Here is a 21,881-nt window from a genome sequence, read left to right as displayed (position 1 = left end):
GAATAGGTATTTTAGGCTCTGACATAGGACTGCGGACTACATAATCCTGAATGCCCTGTACCCTTGCAGTGAGATGATCCACACTAGAAGACAGACTCTGAATGTCCATATCAGTAGCTGCATTCAGAACCACCCAGAGATTAAGGGGAGGAGAGAGGCTAAACACAGTGCAGAGGGAAAAAAAAAATGACCTTAAGATTTCTCTTCTCCCTCTTCTGCTGCATTAACACTTTGTGGCCTGCTGTACTGTTATGATCCTGGTGGTAGGATCTCAAACTGACCTGACACATGTACCCTGAATCTATAGGACAAGTTCTGGGGATGTGGAAGCTATACCGACCGCAATCCTGATCCTATCCGCACACACTATAGGCAGCTGTGGAGCGTTACCTGAAAACCTTGACGCCTCATCACAGCCTGAGAAACTGACTACCCCTAGAGAGAAAGCAAAGACCTCACTTGCCTCAGAGAAATATCCCCAAAGTTTTAGATAGCCCCCCCACAAATATAACGGTGAGTTAAGGGGAAAACACAAACGTAGAGATGAAACAGGTTTAGCAAATGAGGCCCGCTAATACTAGATAGGCAGAAAATAGATAGATGTCTGTGCGGTCAGTACAAAAACTATCAAAAATAAACCACGCAGAGAATACAAGAACACCGACTCACGATGTGAGGGGCGCACTCTGCACCCCAGAACTAACCAGCAAGCGAAAAATCACATAAAAGCAAGCTGGACAGAACTCATCATATACTGAGAAACATTTTCAGGGAAATAATGAGAAAATGAACAAGCAAACTTAGCTTCTCCAAGCAGGAGACTGGTCACAAGGAATATTCAGGAGAGCACAGAATCCAGACTGAATACACCGACAGCAGGCGACAAGTAAAGGTCCAGCTGAATTAAATAGGCCCCGCATAGCAGGACATGAAACAGCTGAACCCAGCCATATCGCTAAAGGCCACCAGAGGGAGCCCAAGAACAAACTCACACAGTACCACTCATGACCACAGGAGGAGCCCGAGAACGGAATTCACAACAGGCTACTAGTTTGGGTGGGCCTACTAACGGTGTCTGCCGATCCTTGGTGTTGTCCTCCACGGAAAAAAGCTGAGCTTCAATCTTCAGGCTTTCGGCCTGTATTTAGAATTTTAAATTGAACAAAGCAATGCCGCCTGTTTAGTCCTGTTACCAATTTTGAACTGCATTTAGCCCACTTTATTATTTGAGTCTATATCTGTGTTTCCTCCTCATCCTGCCCATTGCCCAGCCAGTGCTAGATGAGTCTTGTGGTACATTGACCCAGACCACTACATTCCCCTTGCACGCTACACAGCCACAATCTGACCCTGCTGAAAGTCAGGTTCCCCTTCCCGCATACTATACCACCTTACACGGGGACAAAGAGGAAGGTGCAGATGAAAGTGCAGGTTCCTTCATCAGGTGGGGGGGCATACTCGTTGGCAACGTCACTGGCACAGGGCCCCTCATAGTACGCAAAAGTGTCGCTGCCGGTGGGAGGCGCCCCCGCCGTGCAAACACACCGCCGTACTTTGAGGGGCCCTGTGCCAGTGCCAAAGCGAACGAGTGGGCCCCCCCTGCTTGATCTGGATCACAGCACTTGCAAAGTTGAAATACTTACCTCTCCCTGCTCCACCGCCGTGACGTAGTCCGCGTTTCCTGGGCCCACGAAAAACTTAGCCAAATCACCCCCAATTTCCAATCCCTAAGTATTGTTATAAGGTAAATTAAGATTGACAAGCTTCAGTAATAAGAATTGATGTTTTTGGCATTAAAATGGGCAATGTAGGTGTTTTCCTGTCCTCCACTCACTGCCGACTTTGATTCCCCATTGACTTGCATTGGGTTTCGTGTTTTGGTCGGATCCCCGACTTTTCGCAATAATCGGACGATTTCATCCGAACCGGCTTTTGCCAAAGTCGGGTTTCGCGAAACCCGACTCGATCCTAAAAAAGCAAAAGTCGCTCAACTCTAGTAGTTATTTCTCATGTCGCGTGTAGTGAATATCTCCTGCAGTATTGCTAATGCCGATTCCAGGGTCGGTAAATGAGACGAGAATTAGCGTTATGGACGATGAGTCTATGAGAAACGTATTCAGCTGCCGACTCCGAGGAAGAAACTGCTTGTTGTCTGTGGCCTAAATATATAGGATTTATTAGTAGATGTACAGAAGGAAACTAAATACTGTAAAATAATCTCCTCATATGTTTCCCTCATTATCTCCAGTAATTGTATTATTACAGGATTCTTATGATGTTACATCGGTCATCTTCTCATTCAGGTCTCTACAATATCGGATCCTCTCAGAGAAGATCTTCTATAGAAGATAATTTTCCTGATTTACTCATCAAGGACAGATATGGACAGAGACAAGATGGCGGAGAGGATATTACACCTCACCCTAGAGATCCTCTTCCGGCTTACTGGAGAGGTGAGAGATTCTGATGACGTCACATTACATCATTCTTATCTATGGGAATAACAGATGGACAGAACTGGAGAGGTGAAGACTCTGGAAATGTCTGCAGTGAGATTTATTAATGTCTCTCCATTATAAGGATTACACAGTGGTGAAGAAGACCTCTAGTGATCGCTGTCAGGACCCTGTGTCTGAGGGATGGGGAAGACCCCTGAGCCCAATCACGGGGCCTCCACCTCACCCCCTGATCCATGAGGACATCAATGACCAGAAGATCCTAGAACTCCTCCACAAGATGATTGAGCTGCTGACTGGAGAGGTGACAGTGCTGGGAATGCTGGGACATTATACACTAACACTATGAAGGGATCGGGGGATGACGGTATCATTGTATATGTCAGGTTCCTATAAGGTGTCAGGATGTCGCTGTCTATTTCTCCATGGAGGAGTGGGAGTATTTAGAAGGACACAAGGATCTGTGCAAGGACGTCATGATGGAGGTTCCCCGGCCCCTCACATCTCCAGGTAATAGACAGGACTAAATTATCTTTATTTTTTTATATAGCGCTAACATATTTCACAGCGCTTTACAGTTTTTGCACACATTATCATCACTGTCCCCGTTGGGGCACACAATCTAAATTCCCTATCAGTGTGTTTTTGGAATGTGGGAGGAAACCGGAGGAAACCCATGCAAACACGGAGAAAACATACAAACTCCTTGCAGATGTTGTCCTTGGTGGGGTTTGAACCCAGGACTCCAGCGCTGCAAGGCTGCAGTGCTATCCACCGTGCCACCGTGCTGGCCCCGTTTCGTTTTCTTCCTGTAGTGAGCGGTCACCGTTACCGCTCATTACAGTAATGAATATGCGGCTCCACTCCTATGGGAGGTGGAGCCGCATATTCATTACTGTAATGAGCGGTACCATGTGACCGCTCACTACAGGAAGAAACTGCAGCGCCGGGAAGCAGGGACCTGCAGGGACCGCGCCAGGAGCAGGTGAGTATTATTAGACAGCCCCCCGCTCCCCCTCCCCTGCCGACCCCTGGGTATGACTCGAGTATAAGCCGAGAGGGGGACATTCAGCCCAAAAAAGTGGGCTGAAAATCTCGGCTTATACTCAAGTATATACGGTAACTATTTTTTGTGACATATCTCTCTGATTTAAGGGCATAAAAATACAAAGTTTGATAATTGCAAAATTTTACAAATTTTCACCATATTTCCGTTTTTTTTTCATAAATAATCGCAAGTAATATCGAAGAAATGTTACCACTAACATGAAGTACAATATGTCACAAAAAACCAATCTCGGAATCAGCGGGATCTGTTAAAGCGTTCCAGAATTATAACCTCATAAGGTGACAGTGGTCAGAATTGTAAAAATTGGCTCGATCATTAAGTACCAAATTGGCTCTGTCACTAAGGGGTTAAGGCTGCCATCACTCTAGCAGTATTGGGTCAGTATTTTACATCTGTATTTGTAGCCAAAACCAGGAGTGGGTGATAAATGCAGAAGTGGAGCAGATGTTTCTATTATACTTTTCCTCTAATTGTTCCACTCCTGGTTTTGGCTACAAATACTGATGTGAAATACTGACTGAATACTGACCGTGTGATGGCAGCCTAAATGTGCAGTGAGGCCAAGTGTGAATTTCTGTACAATAATAATAATAATATAATAATAAGTTTCCCTTTATTTTGACTTTTCAATTTCTTTTAAAATCAAGTAACTTCAAACTAGTATTCTTCACAAAGTATAATAGGAAACAAATGGACCTTAAGAATTTATTTTCCAACTTCTCTTGAATCTGACGATCCCCTATATAAGGTTGTACACTACTGTGTGGGCACATGGCAGGGTTAAGAAGGGAAGGAGCGCCATATTCCTGGAATAGTCTGCAGACGCAATGTTCGTTGTCACCTGGCAGCTCAAAGATGGGCACCATGAACAGGCTTGGCACGATTTACTCCATTTTCCAGATAACAGGGATTGCCTTGCCTATCCCCCTTTAACACCCCTACATGGATCTGGACTTACACAGAGACCCCTAGCCTTGGGCCATGGTGGTGTGAGATAGAATAGTCAGGTAGCCGGGTTCAGAACGAGGGAAGCAAAGAAAATATACAGTCATGGCCAAAAGTATTCACACCCCTGCAATTCTGTCAGATAATACTCAGTTTCTTCCTGAAAATGATTGCAAACACAAATTCTCTGGTATTATTATCTTCATTTAATTTGTCTTAAATGAAAAAAACACAAAAAGAATTGTCCTAAAGTCAAATTGGATATAATTCCACACCAAACATAAAAAAGGGGGTGGACAAAAGTATTGGCACTGTTCGAAAAATCATGTGATGCTTCTCTAATTTGTGTAATTAACAGCACCTGTAATTTACCTGTGGCACCTAACAGGTGTTGGCAATAACTAAATCACACTTGCAGCCAGTTGACATGGATTAAAGTTGACTCAACCTCTGTCCTGTGTCCTTGTGTGTACCACATTGAGCATGGAGAAAAGAAAGAAGACCAAAGAACTGTCTGAGGACTTGAGAAACCAAATTGTGAGGAAGCATGAGCAATCTCAAGGCTACAAGTCCATCTCCAAAGACCTGAATGTTCCTGTGTCTACCGTGCGCAGTGTCATCAAGAAGTGTAAAGCCCATGGCACTGTGGCTAACCTCCCTAGATGTGGACGGAAAATAAAAATTGACAAGAGATTTCAACGCAAGATTGTGCGGATGTTGGATAAAGAACCTCGACTAACATCCAAACAAGTACAAGCTGCCCTGCAGTCCGAGGGTACAACAGTGTCAACCCGTACTATCCGTCGGCGTCTGAATGAAAAGGGACTGTATGGTAGGAGACCAAGGAAGACCCCACTTCTTACCCCGAGACATAAAAAAGACAGGCTGGAGTCTGCCAAAACTTACCTGAAGAAGCCTAAAACGTTTTGGAAGAATGTTCTCTGGTCAGAAGAGACAAAAGTAGAGCTTTTTGGGCAAAGGCATCAACATAGAGTTTACAGGAGAAAAAAAGAGGCATTCAAAGAAAAGAACACGGTCCCTACAGTCAAACATGGCGGAGCTTCCCTGATGTTTTGGGGTTGCTTTGCTGCCTCTGGCACTGGACTGCTTGACCGTGTGCATGGCATTATGAAGTCTGAAGACTACCAACAAATTTTGCAGCATAATGTAGGGCCCAGTGTGAGAAAGCTGGGTCTCTCTGAGGTCATGGGTCTTCCAGCAGGACAACGACCCAAAACACACTTCAAAAAGCACTAGAAAATGGTTTGAGAGAACGCACTGGAGACTTCTAAGGTGGCCAGCAATGAGTCCAGACCTGAATCCCATAGAACACCTGTGGAGAGATCTAAAAATGGCAGTTTGGAGAAGGCACCCTTCAAATATCAGGGACCTGGAGCAGTTTGCCAAAGAAGAATGGTCTAAAATTCCAGCAGAGCATTGTAAGAAACTCATTGATGGTTACCAGAAGCGGTTGGTCGCAGTTATTTTGGCTAAAGATTGTGCAACCAAGTATTAGGCTGAGGGTGCCAATACTTTTGTCTGGCCCATTTTTGGAGTTTTGTGTGAAATTATCAAATGTTTTGCTTTTTGCTTCATTCTCTTTTGTGTTTTTTCATTTAAGACAAATTAAATGAAGATAATAATACCAAATAATTTGTGTTTGCAATCATTTTCAGGAAGAAACTGAGTATTATCTGACAGAATTGCAGGGGTGTCAATACTTTTGGCCATGACTGTAAATTCGGAAGACACACGCGTAGTCAGTAAACAGGTTGTGGTCACAACAGGAAGCAAAAACACAAGCCGGAAGCTGAGCACAGAGGACTAAACCGGAGAACAAGGCTGTATCTGGCAGCTTCCAGCAACATGCTTCAAGCTTTAGTAGGGTGCGGTGCTTTCCAGGAATCAGGGAGCAGATTACTTTAGCTGGATAGCGCACACCCATACTGCCAGACTGGATGGTACTATATGTTCCAGGCACCCTCTTCCTACTGGATGGACAGAGCCTGCGCCGCCCAGAGCTTCTGATTCCGACGTCTCCTCCATTACTAGCGCCACATGTAAAATGAATAAGGTGGTGCCTGGTGACAGAAGCAGACGTCACAGGAGCAGAAGCCCTATAATAACAAAATGGCAGAAAACCAGAGCAGAAGGAAAATTCATATAGTGACTTCATTTTGGAAATTCTAACCCTCAGTGAATTAATGAATAGGAGTAGCGACTATTTTAACACCACCACAGACACTTTCCGGAAATTAGCACGTAGTGAATGTTGGAAAATTGCACATTTGCCCTTTTATCACCTAATGCCCAGATTGTCCTCCAGGAGACAAACTGTAAATTAAGAGGGTTCTTCTCACTGTAGTAATGCCAAATACATGGATGCTAAATGTGGTTTGGGCGCACTGCAAGGCTCAGAAACGAGGGCGAGATTGGACTTTGGGAGAGCGGATATTGCTGGATTGGTTTATGGAGGCCATTTTCCTTTTCAAGAGACTTTGAGACACTAATAAAGTGGAAACCTCTGTTTCTCTGTCCCCCATGACGGCACCACGGAGAGAAAGGATCCACCCATCAAGGACAGGAAACCTACAGATAAAAAGGCGGTGCCTCTCTCCCGCATCAGCTTGGTTTCCTGTCCTTGATAGGGAACCTGCAGCAAGTCTTACCTTAAAGGGAACCTGTCACCCCCCCCCCCAGTCATTTCAAACTAAAAGAGCCACCTTGTGCAGCTGTAATGCTGCATTCTGACAAGGTGGCTCTTTTAGTTTTGGGTGCTATAAGTAGAGAAATAATCCGTTTTATAATTTGTCAGAAATACCTTGTCTTCAGTCAGGGAGGCCGGCGTTTCCCCCCTGCTTTAGACGCCACACAGCTGTCACTCACATCTTCTTGGCGCCGCCTCCTCACCGCTGTTTTGAAAATAGCCGGCGCCTGCGCTTTTTCCCTGCCTGTTGCAGGCGCAGTAAGTGCTGCCCGTCTTTCCTCATATGCAGCCCAACTGACTGCGCCTGTGCGGCCGCCCTGCCTGTGAATCCCAGCCCCGCAATGTGAATAAATCATAAGTCACTACGGGGCTGGGAATCACAGGCAGGGCGGCCACGCAGTCAGCTGGGCTGAATATGAGGAAAGGAGGGCAGCGCTCACTGCGCCTGCACCAGGCAGGGGAAAAGAGCGCAGGTGCCGGCTATTTTCAAAACAGCGCTGAGGAGGAGGCGGTGCGAAGAAGATGTGAGTGACAGCTGTGTGGCGTCTAAAGCAGGGGGGAAACGCCGGCCTCCCTGACTGAGGACAAGGTATTTCTGACAAATTAAAAAACAGATTATTTCTCTAGTTATACAGCACCCAGAACTAAAAGAGCCACCTTGTCAGAATGCAGCATTACTGCTGCACAAGGTGGCTCTTTTAGTTTGAAACGACTGGGGGGGGGGGGGTGACAGGTTCCCTTTAAGTTCGTAGTTAAAATACCGGGGCCAGGCAGTCAGATTCTGGCAGGGGGGTTCCCTGCCTCGGCTGGCGTAATCACCCGAAGCGCCAACGCTGTGATTAGAGGGTCTCTAGGGTGCGCGGGGGGCAGTGGCAGGAGCGCGACGCTGCACCTAAAAGAATCCTCCATGGCGCCATGCGGTGCTCCGTACATCAGGAGGGGTCCCTCCAGGTGTTAGTATGCAGGCGCAGGAACTGATTCCCAGAGCAGCTGCACCACCGAGCGGAAATCAAGAGCACGCGCGAAGATGCGGACCTTTTTGCGCAAAGCACCTCTGGGAGTGAGGTAGTGCGCATGCGTGGGCCGATGACGCGCTCGGCCGCAATGTATGGCTGGGTAACCAGTCAGCACACACGCGCAGGGCACAATTGCGCACTGGCGGGGAGCATAACCCAGTCAGGCACTATTTAAAGGGGACAATACCTTGGCTGGACCCTTCTAATGGAGCTCAGTCAGTGTTCCCCAGTGATAATGAGCGACCCAGAGCCAGAATCAAGATCCCCACAAGCCAGATCACCAGCACAGCAGCAGGTGGTGAGTGATCTTCGTGAAAGTTCCTGGCTAATAGAGCCCACTCTTTTTTGCTTATAATAATAATTTTATTTATATAGAGCCAATATATTCCGCAGCGCTTTACAACTTATAGAGGGGACTTGAACAGACAATAGACATTACAGCATAACAAAAACACAGTTCAAAATAGATACCAAGAGGCGTGAGGGCCCTGCTGCTCGCAAGCTTACAAACTATGAGGAAAAGGGAGATACGAGAGGTGGATGGTAACAATTGCTTTCGTTGTTCGGACCAGCCATAGTGTAAGGCTCAGGTGTTCATGTAAAGCTGCATCAACCAGTTATCAGCCTAAGTATGTAGCAGTACAGACACAGAGGGCTATTAACTGCATAAAGTGCATGAGAACATGATGTGAGGAACCTGATTATGCTTTTTTTTTTTTTAATGGGCCACACAGGGATAGGTTACTGCGTTGAGGTGGTAGGCCTGTCTGAACAAATGAGTTTTTAGGGCACGCTTAAAACTGTGGGGAATGGGGATTAATCGTGTTAACCTGGATAGTGCATTCCAAAGAATTCGCGAAGCACGTGAAAAGTCTTGGAGACGGGAATGGGAGGTTCTGATTATTGACGATGCTAACCTCAGGTCATGAGCAGAATGGAGAGCACTGGTAGGGTGGAAGGCTGAGACCAGGGAGTAGATGTAGGGTGGTGCTGAGCCATTGAGTGCTTTGTGGATGAGGGTAATAGTTTTGTACTGGATTCTGGAGTGGATGGGCAACCAGTGTAATGACTGGCACAGGGTAGAGGCATCGGTGTAACGATTGGTGAGGAATATGATCCTGGCAGCAGCATTCAGGACACATTGGAGCGGGGAGAGTTTGGCAAGAGGGAGGCCGATTAGTAGAGAGTTACAATAGTCAAGACGAGAATGAATGAATGAAACAGTAAGAGTTTTTGCAGTGTCGAAAGTAAGAAAAGGGCGAATTCTAGAAATGTTTTTGAGATGCAGATAAGAGCGAGCCAATGATCGGATGTGGGGGGTGAAGGAAAGCTCAGAATCAAGGATGACCCCAAGGCAACAAGAGGAGTTCAATTTTTGGCAGGTTCAGTTTCAGATAGAGGGAGGACATGATGTTGGAGACAGCGGTAAGACAATCACTGGTGTTTTCTAGAAAGGCAGGCATGATATCAGGAAAAGAAGTGTATAATTGGGTGTCATCAGCATAGAGATGGTACTGGAAACCAAATCTACTGATTTTGTCCAATAGGGGCAGTATACAAAGAGAAGAGGAGGGGGCCTAGGACTGATCCTTGAGGAACCCCAACAGTAAGGGGAAGGTGAGAGGAGGAGGAACCAGCAAAGGATACAGTGAAGAAGCGGTCAAAGAGATAGGAGGAGAACCAGGAGAGAACGGTGTCCTTGAGGCCGATGGAGCGGAGCATAGTGAGAAGGAGCAGATGATCCACAGTATCTAATGCTGCGGAGAGATCCAAGAGAATTAGCATGGAGTAGTGACCATTAGATTTAGCTGTTAGTAGGTCATTAGAGACTTTAGTGAGGGCAGTTTCAGTAGAGTGTAAAGAGCGGAAGCCAGATTGAAGAGGGTCGCGAAGAGTTATCTGAGAGATAGCGTGTAAGACAGGAGTGGACCAGGCGTTCGAGGAGTTTAGAGATGAAGGGAAGATTAGAGACAAGTCTATAATTAGCGGCACAGTTTTGGTCGAGGGATGGTTTTTTAAGTTATCGATGTATGATGGCATGCTTAAATGAGGAGGGAAAAATACCGGAAGAACGAGAAAGGTTGAATATTTTTGTTAGGTGAGAGGTGACAGCCGGGGAAAGGGACTGGGGGAGATGTGACGGAATGGGGTCACTGGTGCACCTGGTCAGGCTAGAAGATGCAAGGAGCCTGATTACTTCTTCTGTGACTGGTTCAAAGTCAGAGAGTGAACTAGATGCAGTGGGAGAGGGAGGACAGTGCATGGTATGAAGGAATTGGGAGATAGCTTCCTGTCGGATGTGGTCAATTTTTTCTTTGAAGTAATTGTCCAGATCGGCCTGATTGGCGGAGATCTGTGGTTGGAGCCTGCACTCTTGGGTTGAGTAGGGACTGTAAAGTGTCATAGAGACGTTTAGGGTTATTGGACAGTGAGGTGATGAGGGTGTTAAAATAGGTTTGTTTGGAGAGGTGAAGGGCAGAGATGTATGTTTTAAGCATGAACTTATAATGGATGAAATTTTCGGGTAGATTAGATTTTCTCCACAGACGTTCGGTGCACCTGGAGCACCGCTGCAGGAAACGTGTTTGCAGCGTGTGCCACGGTTGTCGTCGTCTGTGCCGAATTGTCCTATGTATAGGAGGTGCAATTTCATCCAGGGCACTTTGCAGGGTTTCATTGTAATTTTTCAGTGCAGAATCAGGACATGAGATGGAGGAGATGGGGGCCAATGATGACTGCAATTTCTTCATAAGTTTCCGGGTGTTAATGGTCTGTATGTTTCTATAAGTGTGGAAAGTGGGGGTAACCTGAGCGGGATGGCAGTTCTTGATAGAGAAAGAAAGGAGGTTGTGGTCAGAGAGCGGGAGAGGGGAGTTTGGGAAATCATCCACTGAGCAAAGTCGGGAGAAGACCATCTTATCTCTTCCGTAGGGGAGGAAAAGTTCAGGGAAATCCAAGCGCAGGATATGTGCGCTTTGTAAAGAAGATCTGCCCGCCACATGGGAGAAAAGACTGTGCAGGTCATGTATAGAGCAAACATTCTGTGAAGGGCTTCCCGGGTTCGCAACAGAACTTAAGTCGTTAATTAAAACCCAAGTAGAGGATACCTTTAGATCCCTCCAGGAGGGTAAAAAGCGAAGGAAGGTTAGACACAAATCTCCTGAACCTAATTCTAGTGACACAGATAATGAGGGAAGAAATTCAGACTCTTCTAATTCATCATCGTGGGAGGAACGTCAGAACCCAGAACAAGATCCCTTACACCAGCAGCGTGATCCTCAGATCCATTACCTTTTTTACTGTTGGAGATGATCTTGTGGAGTCTAAGGTTTGCTGTTGACAGCATTTCCTGAGTCCTAGAGAGCAGATTGATTGTCTCTTCACTTGTGGGAAGAGACTTAAGCCCATCATCTACGTAGAAGTTTCTTTCCACAAATAGACGAGCATCAGACCCATACTCTCTCTCACCTTCCTGTGCTGTCTGTCTTAGTCCATAGATGGCCACTGCAGGCGAGGGGCTGATCCTGAAGACGTGCACCTTCATCCTGTATGACCTTCATCCTATGACCTTGTCGCAGACGTCGTTGTCTTTGTGCCATAAGAATCTGAGGTAGTTTCTGCTGTCTTTTCTCACTATAAAACAATGAAACATTTGTTGAATGTCTGCCATTACTGCGACAAGTTCTTGCCTGCAGCGAATCAGTACTCCTATAAGGCTGTTGTTTAGATTAGGCCCAGTGAGCAGTAGGCTATTTAGGGAAATGCCTTCATACTGAGCACTGGAGTCAAACACCATTCTAATTTGGTTGGGTTTGCGAGGATGGTAGACACCAAAGGATGGGAGATACCAGCATTCTTCACCCTCTTTTAGCGGGGGTGGGGGGGGTGGGGGATGGGTTCTGCGTGACCTCTGTCGAAGATATTCTGCATGAAGTCGACAATGTTTCTCCATCTCTGGCCTTCTCTTTAAGGTGCGTTTTAGAGATGAAAACCTTGCCGTTGCTTGTTGCAGATTATTAGGTAGTCTTGTTCTTGGTGAACGAAAAGGTAAAGGTGCTACCCAGCTATTTGAATCGTCTTGGGCGAATTCCTTTTCCATAATCTTTATGAACTCCTTGTCCTCCCTTGCAGGTGCTAGCTGGTTGTCTTCTCTTGTAGAGTTGAACACTGTTGACCCAAAGTCATCATTGTGGGACAGGAATATGTTTGTGTCGTCAGAGGTTTCTTTCTTCCACTTGTTATCGCTTATCTTCTCTTTCACCCAGTAATGATGTGGGCATGGTTGAAAGTAAGTGCTGCGACCATTTGGTAGGACGCGAGTCTTAAATGAGTAAATCCTTGTGAGTCTCTTCATCTTTCCTATACAGACATCGCCTATGATAACCCAGCCTAAGTCAAAGCATTGAGCAAATGGAGCGTCATGTGGCCCGTTGATTTGCTGGTGTGCCTTGTGTAGTCGCAGAATGTCTCTGCCAAGCAAGATCAGAATGTTTGCATTGTTGCCGAGCTGGTATCTTGACTGCCAAAGTCCTTAGATGAGGGTGATGGAGTGCAGCCTCTCGAGTTGGGATTTCCTGTCTGTTGGACGGTATCTGGTTGCATTCGACGAAGTCAAACATATCAAAGTGCTCTGACCTTACAAGTGACTGGTTGCTCTGATCGTCGAGGATAACATACACCCTTGCGGTTTTCTATGGTCGACCCTTGGGATACACATTCACCAGACATATCTTCGCACACGACTTGTCCCAGAGGCCTTCTCCGCAGACTTCTGTGCATGAAGAAGATAGTGATAGAACTCTGCTGTTTGAACAGCATCCTCCCTGCCTTGCCTAGTGGTGGGGGAAGGCGTTGGCTGGGCAGTGTTAGATTGGGATGGATGGAGCTCTTGCACATGCTCCTGACTTTCGCACTCCAATCACTTAATAGATATTTTACAGTCCTTAGCAAAGTGTTCTTGTGAATGGGACACATACGATTAGGATTCTCAACCTCACCTTTGTTTGTCTCTTATCTTGTGATACTGTAGGTGTGGGAAGAACATCTGTCTTCTTGACGGACATTGGAGCTCGGCGGTTCCTGTAGTTAAGACGTGGACTCTCGTGTTTAGGAGATGAAACAGGGTCGCTGTGTTCTTCATAGGAAAAACTTAGATTAGTCTTACACTCTACAATATTTTCGAAAACTCGCTGAAGTAGGAAAATGGAGGAAAGGAGACTTGGTTTTCCCTTTTGTATTTTGATCCAAGCATGGCCCACTTATTTTGGATATTGGTCGGCAGCTTGTAAACTATTGGGGTTACCCCATGAGCAGTGTCCAGGTAGCTGAGGCCAGGCAGGTATGGGTCTGCTTTGGCCAGCTGAAGCTCTAACAGAAGGTCGCTGAGCTCTTGGAACCTTGTACTGTACTTACTAGATATCTTTGGAAAATCCTCTAGTCTCTTGGACAGGGCCTTTTCTATGGCCTCAGGACTGCCATAGCTTCTTTCTAGCCTCTTCCATGCAGCGGTGAGACCCGCAATAGGATTACTGATGTGGACGGATTTAAGTCTCTTGACCCAATCCGTGGATTGTGGCCCAAGCCACCTGATAAGCAGGTCTAGCTCTTCAGCGGCGGTGATGCCGAGGTCATTGATTGTGGTTTTAAAGGTGCACTTCCAACCCCTGTAGTTCTCAGGTTTATTGTCAAACTTTGTAGACCGGTCTTAGTTAGATCACGCCGAATCATATACCTTGCAAAGCCAGTCATATCGGCATTCTCCAATTTTGGAAGGGCCGTTGCTGGCTGGGTAGCATTGTTCGTACAGTCTGTGCTTTGACCTGGGAATGCAGGAACATATGGGGCAGCGTAGGCGTTCAGTCCATTAACTGGCTTAATGAGCTTAGTTTCTGCCACACATGGGACTGGAATTGTGTTACTGACCGGAGTGTGGTGACTTGCCTGCATATTGGCCTGCACGTATGTTTCTGTGTATAAGGTTTGGTGCGGGGCACAGAGGAGGATCAGGATGCAGGGTTGGTAGCGTATTGTACTGACCTTGGGTGCAGGATGCAGGTAAACACCCTGAGTCCTGTTGTCTCAGGGGAGCATCTGTGCGGTCAGGAAGGATTGCAGGAGCAGGGGGAGCGCTGTATTGGCTTTGTACATAGTCTCTAGTACGCTTAAGAGGGTCTTCAATATCAAAATCACTTAAACTAACACTGTCTCTTTGGCTCCCACTGATGGCTTGTTCCAGGGCCTTTAACCTTGCCATGGCTGCAGCGTGTTCGCATTCATTCTTTAGGGCCTCTATTTCTGCCTTTTTTTTTCTTCTCTAGGGCCTCTGTTTCTGCCTTTCTTTTCTTCTCTAGGGTCTCTGTTTCTGCCTTTCTTTTCTTCTCTAGGGCCTCTGTTTCTGCATTTCTGCGCACTGCATCGGCTGTCTCTATTTCCATCTCTTTTCTTTTGAGCGAAGGCAGCTTGTATTTTAATGGCCTCTGCACGTGCTCTTACGAGCTGTTCGCTGAGGGTTGAGGACTTTGAAGAGCGTGACTTAGATGATCGCTTTGACTGTCTGGCTGAGCCGGAAATACAACATGACATCTCGGCTATTAGCACGATTCTTGCCTCTGTCTTCACTTTTATATTGCTCACCATGCTTTCTCTCTGTGTTAAGTTGTTGGAAAGCTTGCAGCTCTTTGCAGGGAACTGACGGGTTAAGTCTCTGTATCACCGAGATGTACTGATCTGCTGTTTCTGCATACAGTTTATAATCTGAACACAGTTTATAATCTGAACACCGTTGTTCAAGGGTTACTTCTGGTGGTCGTTCGAGAGAAGCAGGCTGAGACAGGCTATGTGACTCAGCAGTTTATGCCATTGCCCTGCTATGGCACGGAGAAAATCACGTTTACTGGATTCTAGATTCTCCCTCACTTTCCATGTGGGCTTTGTGGGACGTCTAGCCATCTCACTAGATGGTGGATCATGTTCTATGCACTCTTCCTCTAACAGTGGGTCTGCCAGAGACCGTGTAGTCATTCCTTCAGCCATCCTGATTCACAGGGAGAAGGGTAGCTGTATAGTCTGTTATATGCTGATTGCAGATGCTCTGCAGGAAGTTCTGTAGCTTTATAGAAGCTGTTGGTGGCTTTACAGATGAATCTGGTAAGTCTTTTTTACTATTCTGTCCCCAGGGCCTGTGGCTGCAAATATGATTCTGTGAGATGCTGGATCTCTTCACCTTACAATTGGCGACGGTCGCAGATAGCTTAACTCAGCTGCAGGCACACATGTTATGAAGAATCCAGAAGAGACTTTGATTTCTTTAAGAATTCTTGTTGAATGCATAAACAGCAGCAGGTAAAAAAGACTTTCTTCAGACAAGCTGAAAGCACACGTGCCTCTAATGAAGCCAAGATGGAGACTGAGACACAGGGAGAAGAAGAAGGAAGTGACATGACACCCAGCAGAGGGAGACAGGGAGACAGAAGTGACAAACTTCATGGAAAGGGAGGATTTCAGCTATGCAAAACACAGGAACACATAGCAACAATAAACAATATGAGAAACTGCAATACAGCATGTAAAATGTACAGGACAGTCTGTAAAATGTCTCATTCATGGGACATAAGACTCCCATCCCAAAAAATCAGTCCAGCATATTATGTTTGGGGGGCTCGAGCAAAAGAAAAGGAGCTTTCCCGCTTAATGAGAAATTAACAAAGAATGGAAAAAACCCATAAGGAAGGCCCTACTTGCGCGCAAAAGAAAGTACACCTTTGAGGACCCAGCATGCTCCTTTTGGGAAAAAGCTCCCAAATTGGACGTAGCTATCGCTAATGGGTCAAAAAAAAGTTTGCTCTTCCATTTGAAGATATGGGGGTCTTAAAAGACCCCATGGAGAAAAAAACAGATGCTTTTCTGAAAAGCTCTTGGGAAGCAGCCAAGGGGAGGGGGGGGGGGGGCTAAAACCAGCGATGACCGCCGCCTGTACTTCTCATTCCCTAATGGTCTGGTTGGATCAGTTAGAATCTCAGCCTTAGGGGAAAAGTTCCCGGGACAGCGTGCTAAATACCTTACCAGTAATGAGAGGGGCAGCTCTTTCCTGGCCGATGCGTTTGCAGACTCTATTAAACTGGCTGCCAGATCAACAGTCTTCTCCAATGCGGCCAGAAGAGCTTTCTGGCTTAAATGCTGGCCAGGAGACCTTCAAACGAAACCAAAGCTATGTAACATTCCCTGTGAAGGAGAATTCCTATTCGGCTCCACTTTAGATGATATTAGAAAAAGATCCGGCACTCAAAAGTTCATGCAATCTTATTTATTGATTTCAAACAATAAATCAATCCATCATGTAACGTTTCGGTCACAAGCTTCTCATAGGTCGGTCTTTTTCTATCACTGCATCCAGCGTCTGATGAAGGTCGAACAGACCGAAACGTTACATGATGGATTGATTTATTGTTTGAAATCAATAAATAAGATTGCATGAACTTTTGAGTGCCGGATCTTTTTCTAATATTGGATACAGGGGTTGGCATCCCTTCTCTGAGCACCTGAAGTTAAGGAGTGATGTGTCAGCCTATTTAAATTGGATTGTGCCACTTTAGATGATATCCTGGACAAAGCAGGGGATAAGAAAAAGTCCTTCCCCATCCTCTCATACCCATCCTATAAGCGGCCCTTTCGGAGTAAAAGATTCATCCGTAGGACGCGACTAAGACAGATGGGAAGATAAAAAGAATAAGAACAAGGGGTTTATGTTCAACAAAAGCCCCACCGATACTAACCCCCTCCCCAATGAATTCTTGCCCCAGGTGGGAGGAAGATTGTCCCTCTTCCTCTCAGCCTGGGAGAAGATAACCAGCAGCGCCTGGATTCTGGACTTAATAAAGTCGGGACTAAAGTTCAAATTTCACACTCCGCCCCAACCATCCTTCCTGTTAACATCCTGGAGATCCTCAGTAGAGGAACAACTAGCTCTGGAACAGGAGGTCACTGCACTACTAGAGAAGGGAGTTCTTCTGGAAATTACCCCCCAAGAAAGAGGGAAAGGGAAATCTTCTCTCCCAGAGACCAGTATCACATCCACAAGTGGCAAGGCTACACATAACAGCTTGGAATTTGAAAGGGGGTTACTAAGAGATAAGGGGTATTCATAAGGCCTAGTATCAACCCTCCTACAAAGTAGGAAACTAACAACTACCAAGCAATATGGTAAAGTCTGGAGGAAATTAATTTCATTCTCAGGCTCTAATGTGTCTGAGGGAGTCCCGCTTAAAGCTATATTGAAGTTCCTACAAAATGGGTTAGTTAGAGCAAGGTCTAGCCACAAGTACCCTGGTCGCGGCCTTGGGAGCTGTGTTTAACTACTACCTAGCAATAAATCATAGGATTTCCAGGTTCATTAAAGCAGCAGAAAGGTGTCCCCTACCCTTACGGAGGTCCCTGCAATGGGATTTAAATTTAGTTCTCACAGCCCTAACTAAATCTCCCTTGGAGGATGCTCCCTTAAAAATCTTATCCCTCGAAACCTCCCTTTTGGTAGCTCTCACTTCAGCTCGCAGGATTAGTGACATTCAAGCCTTATCAGTTAACCCACCTTTTACGCAGATCTTAGACGATAGGGTGGTGATAAAAACAGACCCGGCTTATCTACCAAAAGTAGCCTCTCGTTTCCACAGGTTTCAGGAGATTTCTCTTCCCTCCTTCTGTCCGATTCCCAAGAATAAGAGGGAAAAAACCTTACACACGTTGGATGTTAGAAGGTGCCTGATCCATTACCTAGAAGCCACTAGGGAGTGGAGGAAGCACAGATCTTTTTGTGTGTTTTCAGGGTCCTCGGAAAGGTAAAAAAGCTTCCAAAGGCACATTAGCAAGATGGATCAGAGATACCATCAACCTGTCATACTCCTCGAGTGGAGTGTCCGCTCAAAGGGAAGTTAAAGCTCACTCAACGAGGACAGTGGCAGCCTCCTGGCCGGGAAGAGCTGGTGCTTCAATTGATCAGATATGTAGAGCTGTTACTTGGTCTTCACCCTCAACATTCTCTGCAATTCTCTCCTTGGTGCCATCATGGAGGACAGAGAAAAATATGGTTACTTACCGATAACTGTATTTCTCTGAACCCATTACGACACCCGTACCTTCCCTCCCTTCACGAGTGGGTGTGCACACTAGTATAGAACTATGCTAGTACTTAAGAAATAATCACGCGCTATCTCTTCTGAAACTACAGTAATGTTGAATACTTTTTAATTAACCTTATATTCCCTTCATGCTCTGTAAACAAACTGATGTGGGAGAGAGGTACTGCCTTTTTAGCTGTAGGTTTCCTGTCCTTGATGGGCGGATCCCCTCTCTCCGTGGTGCCGTCATGGGCTCAGAGAAATACCGTTATCAGTAAGTAACTATATTTTTTGCTTTGACAGATGATGGACCTGAGTGGGGGCTTGTTTTTTCTGAGATGAATAAAGTTTTTATTGGTATTATTTTCTCCTACGTAACATTTTTTGGTGGCTTTTTCATTCCATATTTGGGAGGCAGAATGAATAAACAGTTGAACACCACGCTCCACTAGTTTATCCTATGAGGTTTTCTGTTAGACCGTGAACTGTCATTGTTTTGGTGAATAATTCAGTTTCTTAACACAACTTGCCATTTTTACACTAGAAATATTGAAAAATATAAAATTTTAAGATATTTTATATAAAATAATAATTCACTGTCTTCTTAGCAGATGACTCTACCAGAAGATCAGAGGGACAGCTGACATCTTCAATTTTTAAATCAAAAGATCTTGAGATCCCACAGGATACAACTGAAGTGAATGCCATTACTCCAGATATACCATCCTCCCTTCACGGCAAAGATCTGTCATCTGATTCTTTTAGACAGGTCCTGTCTTCTGATTCATTACTGACTACTAAAAAAAATTTAAGTAAAAAAATAAGCATGAAAAATCAAGCCGCTCCTAAAACAAATGAGCCATTTTCACGTTCTGAATATGTAAATAGTTTTCCCCTTGAAAAGTCTGTTCTTAAACATCAAAAAATTCACACAGCGGAGAATACATTTTCTTGTTCCAAGTGTGAAAAATGTTTTAAAGAGAAATCACATCTGGTTAGTCACCAGAGCTCTCACACAGAGAAGAAGTCATTTTCATGTTCAGAATGTTGGAAATGTTTTACATTGAAATCTTCTCTTGTAAGACACCAGAGAACCCACACAGGGGAGATGCCTTTTCCATGTTCAGAATGCGAGAAATATTTTACACATAAATCAGATTTGGTTAAGCACCAGAGAATCCATACAGGGGAGAAGCCTTTTTCGTGTTCAGAATGTGAGAAATGTTTTAATCAGAAAGCAAATCTTGATAACCACCAGAGAACTCACACCGGGGAGAAGCCTTTTTATTGTTCAGAATGTGGGAAATGTTTTATATCGAAAGCCCATCTTGATATTCACCAAAGAACACACACAGGGGAGAAGCCTTTCTCATGTTCAGAATGTGGGAAAGGTTTTACAGGGAAATCATCTCTTGTAAGACACGAGAGAACTCACACAGGGGAGAAGCCTTTTTCATGTTCAGAATGTGGGAAGGGTTTTAGCCGTAAATCAGATTTTGTTATACACCAGAGAACCCATACAGGGGAGAAGCCTTTTTCATGTTCAGAATGTGGGAAACATTTTAAACAGCAATCACATGTTGTTGCACACCTTAGAACCCACACTGGGGAGAAGCCATTTTCATGTTCAGAATGTGGGAAATGTTTTATATGGAAAGCCCATCTTGATATGCACCAAAGAACACACACAGGAGAGAAGCCTTTCTCTTGTTCAGAATGTGGGAAATGTTTTATATGGAAAGCCCATCTTGATATGCACCAAAGAACACACACAGGGGAGAAGCCTTTCTCATGTTCAGAATGTGGGAAACATTTTAAACAGCAATCACATGTTGTTGCACACCTTAGAACCCACACGGGGGAGAAGCCATTTTCATGTTCAGAATGTGGGAAGGGTTTTACCCGTAGATCAGATTTTGTTAAGCACCAGAGAACACACACAGGGGAAAAGCCTTTTTCATGTTCAGAATAAGGAAATGTTTTACAGAGAACTCAAATCTTTATCAAACATCAGGGAACTCACACAGGGGAGAAGCCACTTTCATGTTCAGAATGTGGAAAATGGTTTGTGATGAAAACGCCACTTAGTCACCAGAACAGTCACACAGTGGAGAAACCTTTTTATATTCTTAAGGTGGGAACTGTTTTGCTTCAAAATAATTTCTTAATAAATATCAGAAAAGTCACACGGGAGAAGCATTTTTCATATTTAAGATGTGGAAAATGTATAGCACTGAAATAAAATTTTTTAAAACCCCAAATAATTCACAAAAGGGAGAAGCCTTTTTCCTGTTCAGAAGGTGAAAAATGTTTTACAGAGATATCAGCTCTTGTTACACATCAGAGAACTCGCACAGGGAAGAAACCATTTTCATGTTCACAATGTGGGAAATATTTTAACCAGAAATGGATTCTTGTTAATCACCAGAAAACTCACACAGGGTAGAAGTCTTTTTAGATGTTCAGAATTTGGGAAATGTTTTAACTAGAAAACACCAAAACAGTCACACAGCGGAGAAACCTTTGTATATTCTTAATGTGGGAAACATTTTGCTTAGAAATCAACTCTTAATAAACATTAGAAAAGTCACACAAGGGAGAAGCCTTTTTCTTGTTCAGAATATTGGAAATGTTTGAACCAAAAATTTGCATCTTCTTAAAAGTGTTGTTCACTACTACAACCCCTTGTCATTCCTCATGTTTGGTGTTAAAATAAAAATACTCAAACTCCCATCCTATGTTGGTGACATTTCAGTAGTGTCGGAGCTCGCATTCCCAGGGCTCACGTGAGGTTGATTCATCACACAAGCCCTGCGCCCAATCGGTGCCAACTTCACTGTCCCGCCTTCAGTTCAGGCATATTGAACATCAATAGGAAGCCAGGGCTGATCTGACTCTGAGGTAGGAAGCGTCACATGTGGATGTACAGTAGGGGAAGTAAGTTTTTGATCCCTTGCTGATTTTGTAAGTTAGAGATAGAATATAAAAAAGGAAATCCAGGAAATCACATTGTATAAATTTATATAAATGTATTTCCATTTTGCAGTGAAAAATAAGAATTTGATACATCTGGCAAACAAGACTTAATACTTGGTGGTAAAACCCTTGTTGGCAAGCACAGCAGTCAGACGTTTTTTGTAGTTGACGATGAGGTTTGCGCACATGTCAGGAGGAATTTTGTTCCACTCCTCTTTGCAGATCTTCTCTAAATCATTAAGATTTTGAGGCTGTCGCTTGGCGACTCGGAGCTTCAACTCCCTCCATAAGTTTTCTATGGGATTAAGGTCTGTAGACTGGCTAGGCCACTCCATGACCTTAATGTGCTCCTTTTTGAGCCACTCCTTTGTTGCCTTGGCTGTATGTTTTGGGTAATTGTCTTGCTGGAAGACCCAGCCATGACCCATTTTTAATGTCCTGGCAGAGGGAAGGAGGTTGTCACTCATGATTTTACGGTACATGGCTCCATCCATTCTCCCATTGATGCGGTGAAGTAGTCCTGTGCCCTTAGCAGAGAAACACCCCCAAAAGATAATGTTTTCACCTCCATGCTTGACAGTGGGGATGGTGTTCTTTGGGTCA

The 21,881-nt window shown here is 45.0% G+C and overlaps 1 protein-coding gene across 1 annotated transcript; it reads left to right on the top strand.

Annotated features, from left to right (window-relative positions):
- Positions 1–2,309: 2,309 nt before the first annotated feature.
- Positions 2,310–20,544, top strand: LOC143817585 (uncharacterized). The gene is made up of 6 exons (XM_077299078.1): positions 2,310–2,453; positions 2,581–2,760; positions 2,843–2,966; positions 18,914–19,380; positions 20,125–20,206; positions 20,354–20,544. Exons 1-6 carry the CDS (start codon positions 2,382–2,384, stop codon positions 20,542–20,544), a joined length of 1,116 nt encoding a protein of 371 aa, XP_077155193.1. The 5' UTR covers positions 2,310–2,381.
- The last annotated feature ends 1,337 nt before the right edge of the window (positions 20,545–21,881 follow it).

Source organism: Ranitomeya variabilis, chromosome 3 (assembly GCF_051348905.1).
Source record: "Ranitomeya variabilis isolate aRanVar5 chromosome 3, aRanVar5.hap1, whole genome shotgun sequence".
Taxonomy (NCBI): Eukaryota; Metazoa; Chordata; class Amphibia; order Anura; family Dendrobatidae; genus Ranitomeya; species Ranitomeya variabilis.
This window is presented reverse-complemented; position numbering and strand designations above follow the sequence as displayed.